Source organism: Mus pahari, chromosome 14 (assembly GCF_900095145.1).
Source record: "Mus pahari chromosome 14, PAHARI_EIJ_v1.1, whole genome shotgun sequence".
NCBI lineage: Eukaryota > Metazoa > Chordata > Mammalia > Rodentia > Muridae > Mus > Mus pahari.
Window position 1 is genome coordinate 29,471,406 of NC_034603.1, and position 7,918 is coordinate 29,479,323.

At 55.1% G+C, this 7,918-nt stretch overlaps 1 protein-coding gene across 6 annotated transcripts; it reads right to left on the bottom strand.

Annotated features, from left to right (window-relative positions):
* Positions 1–1,627: 1,627 nt before the first annotated feature.
* Positions 1,628–7,237, bottom strand: Rnf112 (ring finger protein 112). 6 transcript variants are annotated; one of them, XM_021213337.2, is made up of 15 exons: positions 7,016–7,237; positions 6,827–6,867; positions 6,636–6,704; positions 5,825–6,110; positions 5,454–5,660; positions 5,207–5,335; positions 4,961–5,065; positions 4,542–4,592; positions 4,210–4,266; positions 4,057–4,131; positions 3,810–3,933; positions 3,539–3,708; positions 3,411–3,464; positions 3,185–3,259; positions 1,653–3,095 (listed from the first exon to the last, which is right to left on the bottom strand). In XM_021213337.2, the coding sequence occupies exons 1-15, from the start codon at positions 7,067–7,069 to the stop codon at positions 2,625–2,627; spliced, it is 1,968 nt and encodes a 655-aa protein (XP_021068996.1). In that variant the 5' UTR covers positions 7,070–7,237; the 3' UTR covers positions 1,653–2,624. The 6 variants fall into 6 exon arrangements, with proteins under 6 accessions (XP_021068998.1, XP_021068996.1, XP_029401439.1 ...); XM_029545579.1 differs by having other exon boundaries at positions 1,658–3,095; positions 7,062–7,237; XM_029545578.1 differs by having other exon boundaries at positions 1,658–3,095; positions 5,825–6,144; positions 7,062–7,237.
* Between the last annotated feature and the right edge of the window lie 681 nt (positions 7,238–7,918).

Sequence of the window (7,918 nt, forward strand, 5' to 3'; positions counted from 1 at the left end):
GCAACCACGTGGTGGTTCACAACCACCCGTGACGCCCTCTTCTGGTGCATCTGAAGACAGTTACAGTGTACCTCTTTATAATAATAAGTAAGTCTTTGGGCTGGAGCAAGCGGGGACTGAGCTAGTGGGCTGACCAGAGTGGAGTGAGCAGAGGTCCTAAAAAGTTCAATTCCCAACAACCACATGAAGGCTCACAACCATCTGAACATGTACAGTGTACTCACATACATAAAATAAATAAATCTTAAAAAAAAAAAAAAGTGCCTTGCTGAACTGTATCACTGGCCCTAACTTGTTAAAGTTGCTTGAGTTCAGAAAAGCAGGTGTTTCCACACTGGCACTCATCACATGTTGACTTAAAATATTTGAAAGAAAGAAAAAAAAAAAAGTCCTGAGTTCAAGTTCCAGTTTGTCTGTCACTAGTAATTTCAGTGACACTGAGACACACCATTTCCCTGAGCCTCTATGTCCTCCTCTATACAAATGTATATTGCCCATGCTGATGGCTTCCCAAGGAGAAGTTGCTTGGGATCCAAGCTTTGAAAGATACAAGGCCAAAGACAAACATCATGGAATATTCATTCCCTGCCTCTTCCCCCTTCTCCCCTCAGCAGCAGGCTCTCTAGCTGAGCCAACTTCTCCCATCTGTTCAGAGAGTGCAAAGTTGACCTTGGAGTTTCCTCCAAGTTCTTGTGGGAGGGGGAATCCTAAGCCACACAGCACCGCCCTCCGAGTCCTCGAAGGGCCTTATGTCCTGAGCTTGCCAGCCCCAATCTCTGGAAGGCTTTCCAGCTCATGTGTCTCCCAGATGACGGTGGAAGGAATCTGTGATGCGCCCAGAAAGCCTAGCTCCACCAACACTACACACCGTCTAGACCCTGTCCCCATGCATGGCCCAGTTTCCAAAAGGAGTCACCCTCATTTGCCCTTGCCCCACCCAGCCTCCTTCCCAGCTCCGGGATGTCCCTATGTTGTGTGTTTGTCCATCAGTCCTAGGCCATATCCTCTGCCACGCCTCAAAATTTCCCTGAGCTGGACATGCTAGCAGAAGGATCCAGAAAGGAACATCTTGATTTTGGCAGAGCCCTCAACAGCACATCTCTCAATGTCTGTCTGTGTATTGGAAGTCAGATCCTTTGCATCTCCCCTGGCCAAGCTGGTCAGTCTTATTTGAGACTCTGTCTTGGGTCTGCCTCTGTGAAATGCAGAATTTGGACAGAGTGAGCATGTCCTAATTCTGAGACTGGAGGTAGGACTGGGAGGAGACTCCAGTGTAATGCACTGCCTAGACCTGCACAATGGATCCTGGCTTCTCCCTTTCCCAGGGTCTGGCAGAAATCTTCCTGCTCATGTCTCCTTCTGCTGGAACAGATGTCAGCTCCCTACTGACTGACAGGATCATCAGAATCAGCTTCTCCAGGGACCCACAAAAGGATTCAAAATTCCAGCAGACAAGCCTGCAAAGGCGGCTGTGTACTTGGCTCTTGGCCAAAGCCTCCGGCTGCCAAGCCAGGGCATGGTACACCTCAAATCCCTTTGAATTTCAATGTCCCTGTCCCCCACATGCTGATAATGGAAACCCTTGTCACCTCCCCCACACACCCCAAATTCCTTGGGAGGCCAAATTCTTGTTTCAGTAATGTATTAAGAGGTTACCATTCACACACACACATTTTATTTTTATATAAAATAAAGGGTCATTTGCCCAACATCCTTTATAATTTAACAGCCCAGAAGTCTCATTAGAAATCTCCATCCCCTGAGAGAGGCTCCCTGCCCACAAGCTCTCTGGGGGCTTGTTGTTCAGAGGGCTGCATCAAGGGGGTCTTACAGTGTGGCACAGAGGCCCCACAGCTCAAGCTTATGTTTAAAGACAGCTCATTTCCTGTACTTTCCCTTACCACACTTTGACAGAACCTGGCACGGACTGCTTTAGCACAGAATGCAATTGGAGGTGTGGTTCTTTGGCATGTAATCTATGTTGATCCATCCAAATGGGCTTGGCACAGGGCACTGGCTTAGGAGGACTGCAGGAGGCTGGGGTACATACAGGGCGGTTCAGGACACACATCTGGACACCCAACTGAAGAGCAGGGAGGCCAGCCAAGCTTGGCCGTCTGGAGCAGTTTTGGAAACAAGTCACCACTCCAGAGTTATAGCTCTGTCTATCATTCCCATCCCTGCTCTGTGGCCCCTCTCTTTTCTTCCCTGTTTGGGGGGGTGGGTCCAAGCTCCAAAGTCAGTTATGCTGGGACCTATACCAACTGTAAAACGAACGGGGTTCTGGATCCAGGGGCAAATTTCCAGCCCAGGCCCTCCAGGGAAATAAACTGGAGCTGGGTAGGGGAGGTGGAGCCTTATGTGGTGGGAGATCCTAGGTTCCAGTGATTAGCGATTATCCAGAGCCAGAAACAGGCCTTGCACCTTATCCGCTGTACTCCAAGTACAGACTTGTGGCCAGAAAGACTCCTCAGGTTTCTGGACCCACCGTAAGCCCCCAGCTCAGCCAGTGTTTGACATGGGGCATTCAACAAGGCCAGTATATACGTGGTCCCCTCTGAGTCCCTGGCATGTCTGCACCCTTCATCCTGCCTTTCACGTATTTCACGCTTCGACAACTCCTGTTATTCCTCCTGGAGTAGGGGCTCTCGGTCCCCTCCTTGAACCCTCTCATCTTCCTCTTTCTCCATGCAGCCCACAGTCGCGGCCAGCCCAGCACCCACACCGCCCCCAACCACAGCAGCCCCGGTGGCCCCCACCGCGGCCCCAGCCGCCACCATCCCAGCCTCAGCAGCCAACGCTGCCGCTGCCATGCCTGCGCCCACCACACCCCCCGCCAGGCCCATGAGCCCAGCACCTACAGCGCCCCCTACCGCGGCCAGGTGGCCACAGAAGCGCATTGTGTAGGAGTCCATGAAGGCCTTGGCTTCTGCCTGCAGCTCGGCTTCCAGGGCCTCCAAGGTCTGCTCTCTCTCCTTGCACAGCAGGGCCACACCATGGCGGGCCAAGATGGCATCCTTCTGAGTAGAGAGGAGGTTCCTCATCGTGTCAGGCAGGACTCGTAGTGCAGAGAAGATGCGCTTGGTGGCTATGTCCTGCGGCCGTGGGAAGGAAAGAGGGTGGTCCACCTGGGTCCTCGGGCATCCTCTCCTGCACACCCTCCCCTGCCGACCCTGAGACTCACCTGCTGTCTCACGTACTCCTCGAACTCCTTCTTGGCGGCTTCCACTTTCCTCAGATCATGAAGCTGAGCAGCCATCTGTCCACAGGAAAACCCAGGCCGCCTGCCTCTTTCCTCCTCGGCCAGGGATCCTCCTGGTTCCTCATCTCCACCCCCACCAGGACATGCAGACCCGTACCTCTGGTCACCCTCCCTGACCCTAGCCTTCCTGAGGAGAGGAGCCCATTACCTCATCGGGAGAGCTGAAACTGGGTCCAGTCTTCCCCATCCAGCCAGAGAGGTTCTGCAGAGACACCACAGCCAGGTCAGGGAGGGTAGGGGCCTGCAGAGGCCGGGCTCCCCAGGAACCTTTCACACCTTGATCTCCTGTGCTAGCTGCTGCCCTGTGAGCAGGCGTCTGTCTCCCCTGGCCACGGCGCGCCCCTCACTCCAGTACCCTTGACAGCGGCTCTTAGCGTGCTGAGGGGCTGTGCTCAGCACATCCAAGATGTAGGCCCGGAAATGGTGGGAGAAGTCATCTTCTGTGTCTGAGAAAGAGATTCCTTGGGCTGAGGAGCCTGGGCCTGGGGGAGATGGGGCCAAAGCTGGGAAGGCATGCCAGGGAAGTCTCCACCCCTGGAATACTTACTGCCTCTCGGGCTGCTGGCTTGGTCTTTGTTTACCCACTGCCTCTCAGGAGCAGGGAGGAGGTAACAGCGGGCTCGCTTCCCGAGAAGCAGCTCCTGGACCTTGGGGTATTTGCCGGACAGCTTCTGAGGGATGGATTGCACAGATCTCTGAGCCGAGGAAGCAGCCTCCCTCTGTAAGCATGCTCCTGGGACGCCCACCCAGCCTCCCTCCCCTGGCCATCGGCCTCTTCCCTCTGCACTACTTACCTGGAGTAGGTCACCCACGTGCCCTTGCCCTGACTTATGATGATGGGAAGAGTCTCGGACTAAGAGATCCAGATGCTGGAAGAGAAAGGGTCCTGACACTGGCAGCCGAGATCAGTGTGTCGGGATTGACGAAACTAGAAATAGATGTCTTACCTGGATTGGTACCATCCCATAATGTTTGCCCATCACCTCAGCCACGTGAACGAACATCTAGGGATAGGTATGGAGAAATTTAGGGTTGGGCTACTTCCAAGGGTTGGAGTCTGTCCCATAAGCCTTCTTTCTAGCCACCCCGGACCCCTATAGGAGCCAAGATTCCGGCTTCCAGATTGAAGATTTTCTGGCCTTGCTCCAAACAACCCAGGTGCCTCATAGTCAACCCTCTGAAGCCCACTAAGCCATTCAAGTGTCTGAAAGGAAAGCCACGATTTCCCTTTGTTCCAGCCCTCCTGACCTTGTGGTCGGAGTGTGTGAGGCTACCTCACCTCTAGATAGCCCAGATCTGTGTCCTTCAGCTCTTGGGAGGTATTCAGGATCTGGAAAGAGAATAAGATGCAAGAAGAGCTGCAGACGTGGGAAGGGTCCTGTGAAGGGCTCCTGAACGGCTTGTGCAGCCCAGAACGTAAGCCCAGCCCAGCACGAGGGCCTCTTCACCGAGGTGCAAGCATCTTCCAGGCTTAGACTGTCGTGTGGTCCTGTGAGTCTCCAGTCATCCCCTAATCTTATCACGGCACCTTCAGAACAATCCATCTGTCCACCTTCACCAGGAGCACCTTCCTCCTTTCAGAAGCACCTTCTAGAACCCTCATGGGCCCTAGACAACCAAGCCTGTAACGTTCTCTCAGTTGTGAGGGAAGCCAAGAATGGCGTGCAGGGTGGCCACCCCACCCAAGCACTCTCTCACCTGGTAGGAACTGAGCATCATGGTGAGAGCACAGAGCTTGACCCTTGTCTCCTTGCTCAGTTCTGGGCTCATGACATCCCCCGTGTCCACTAAGAACACAGCCACCTATAAAGGATGCAAACCAAAGGGTTAGGCCTGTCTTGCTCTGCCTCACCCCTGCCCTTCTCCTTCCTCTCTCCTTCCTGCCTGCCCTCTTTCCTCCCTCTCCCCTCTCCATGCTAACTTCCATCTACTTTTCTCCCTCACCTTCTTCCCCTCTTTTCCCAGCAGGAAGGGGTGACTCCACATCCAGATGCCCCTCGTGAGGCCATTAGCACCCCATCTGATCCCAGGCAGAGACCCCTCTGCTCTGGGCCTGCCACTGTCACCAGATTCCTAAAGGTGGAGAAAAAGGTATCAGGTGGTCCTTTTCTACATCCCCAGAAACTCAGCTCCCCTCCCAGAGCCAGCCTGGGGCTCTCATTCTGCAACCTCCTGCCAGCCCTGCCCTCACCAGGCTTGGTAAGCCACTGAGCAAGTGGTCCAGGAGGAAGGACTTTCCTGATTGCTGCTCCCCCAGGACAGCCAATAAGCAGACGGGCGTGTCCCTGGCCAGTGGATGCTTCAGGCAGCGGTTTATGGCGCCCATCCTGAGGATGAGGCCTCCGGAGGCATTGATTCGTACCAACAGCAGACGCTCTGCCCTCACAGCACAGGTCTCCTACGGGGTGGGACAGAGAGGGGTCCCCTGAGCATCCCAAATGGAACTTACCCCCAAGTTGATTGTCCATCCTGGAACTCTGTGCCCCTGCTGGACAGTACAGAGTAGGGTTCAAACTTAAACCATTATCTGAGATCTCTACATGCAGAGATCTTGTCCCTCACCTGCAGTGCAGGGGGCAGTGGCCGCTGTGGTAGGAGTCTCATCCTTTCCCCTAGACTGCGGAGGCCCTTCCTTTGCTTACAGATCTTCCGGCATTCGGGACAGCATGGTAGCTCACAGCCTGGGATGCGGTGTGTGCTGAAGCATCGGATGCAGAAGTCGTGGCCACAGTCCAGCGAGATGGGCTCGCGAAGTCTTTCCAGACAGATGGAGCAGGTGGGCGGCTCCTGGGTTGGGGAGGGACGGTGTCCCAGGCCCAGCTCCAGCTTGGGGAATGATGCATGGGACCTGGAGGGCAGGACATCATCCGAATGCTGGAGGCCTGTTGGGTGCAGGGTTTGGAGGTCTGACAGCTTAGGGGTGAAGGCCCCCTCTGTGTAACCTCAGCTCCCTAGGGCTGCCTGGAGACACAAGCTCTACCCATTCCTCACTTCCTTGTGAGAGCAGCAGAACAGAGGGGAGAGGGTACCCCCAGAGAGTAACCCTCAGCATGCCAGCCACGCAACTGTGGGTGAGGGCCAAGGGAGAGATTAGCAGTGCTCTGGCTAGGGCTGTGGGAAATCATTAGGGATGACTACCTCATCTACAAGGTACCTGGGGTCAGCACTCAGGAAACCCACAGACCACCAGCCTTTCTGTGGCGGAGCTTCCTCAAGGGGGACGGGGACAAACTACAACCCCAGCTGCTGGGATAGTCAGGAGAGGGCGGTAGCTTCCTGGCACTCAGGCAGCCATTCTGCAGCTGAACAGATGGCCAGGTTCTCAGAGGATTCCTTGCGATCGATCGCTGATCTGAGCATCTGTAGCACCCACCTGCTTGTCCTGGTCCCTCCCTGCACAGCCTGGCCCATCCAGCCTTGTGCTTCCTCCCTGGGGAGAACCCTGTGGAGCGTGCAGCAAAGGAGTCTGCTGGACTGCAGAGATCCGTGCTCCTGGACCAGCCTTGCCAGCTGACCTGATAGGCCCACTGCACCAATCCCAGCCCAGAAGGCCCCGTAGCTCACCAACTGTTGCTGCTGTTTCCCATGAAGCTTCGTTTGCTCTCCTAAGGGGGGTGGGGGGGATGGGGGGGACAGATTTAGAACAGAATCCAGACCCTGTCTTCCCCCTGGGTTACCAGGGTCCTTCTACCCTTCCCCCTCCCAGGTAGTTCTTTCCCACCCCCAATGCCCCTTCCCGGACTTAAGACTTGCCCGTTTGCCAAGCCGATGACAAAAAGCAGCGACTGACAGGACGGACCTCGGCATGAGAGGCTGGAATGGCAGAGGGTCCGATGCTCAGAGAGGAAACCTACAGAGACCTTTTCCGGGTAGGACGGACAGCTAGAGAAGCAGGTGGAGGGTGGAGCAGGGGGATGGGCTCCTCGGTGGCTCTGCCTAGCTGTCAGCGCTGGAGAATAAATGAGCCAGTCAGAAAAAAAGAGACTGTAAAGGAGGGTGGATTCACCCCAGGGGGAGGAGACAGGGCTGCGGGTACCAGGGCTTCGGAGGAGGGATGAACCAAGCCCAGCTCAGAATCCCTGGCGGAGGCCGGGATGCAGGCAAGCTGAGGCGGTGAATCTCCATGGAGACGAAAGGGAAAGATAAGGACAGGGAGGGGGAAGGGAGACGGAGAGCATGAAGCCACGTGGATGCACCTGGCACGGCAGGAAGAGGCTCCTGGTGGAGCCCAGAAGAGCACCACCCCTACAGGAGCGGTTGGGGGGTCTTTGGAGCCGCAGGGCAGGGTGGGCGGAAGAAGAGATGTAGAAACTATGGCCGATCTGGAGATAGGGGAGCTTTGGGTCCATTCAGTCCCATTACCTACTTTGAGCATCCATTGTATGCAGAATTGCACGATGACACAGTGTTCTATGTGACCCTCTCCCAGGGTATGTCACTGGAATTTGGTGTGCTAGCTTACCGAATTCCTCATCATCAGGGCTCTGCAAATACCCTGATGGTGGTGGAGAACTATTTATTTATGTATTTCCCTACCAGGAGGACTTTTTCTCCATACAAACTTGTGAAAAGCCATCTCAAGACACACACACACACACACACACACACACGCACACATACACACCTGCTTGTGGACGTTGTACATCGTGGTGCGNA

What these genes read in the sequence shown, in the direction of transcription:
- Rnf112 (XM_021213337.2), bottom strand. Translation starts at nt 7,069, where the DNA reads ATGCCGAGGTCCGTCCTGTCAGTCGCTGCTTTTTGTCATCGGCTTGGC. An exon ending in TGATGCTCAGTTCCTACCAG is followed by an intron (nt 4,593 to 4,960) that starts GTGAGAGAGTGC and finishes TTCTCTTTCCAG; the next exon opens with ATCCTGAATACCTCCCAAGA. An exon ending in ATGGGATGGTACCAATCCAG is followed by an intron (nt 4,132 to 4,209) that starts GTAAGACATCTA and finishes TTTCTCTTCCAG; the next exon opens with CATCTGGATCTCTTAGTCCG.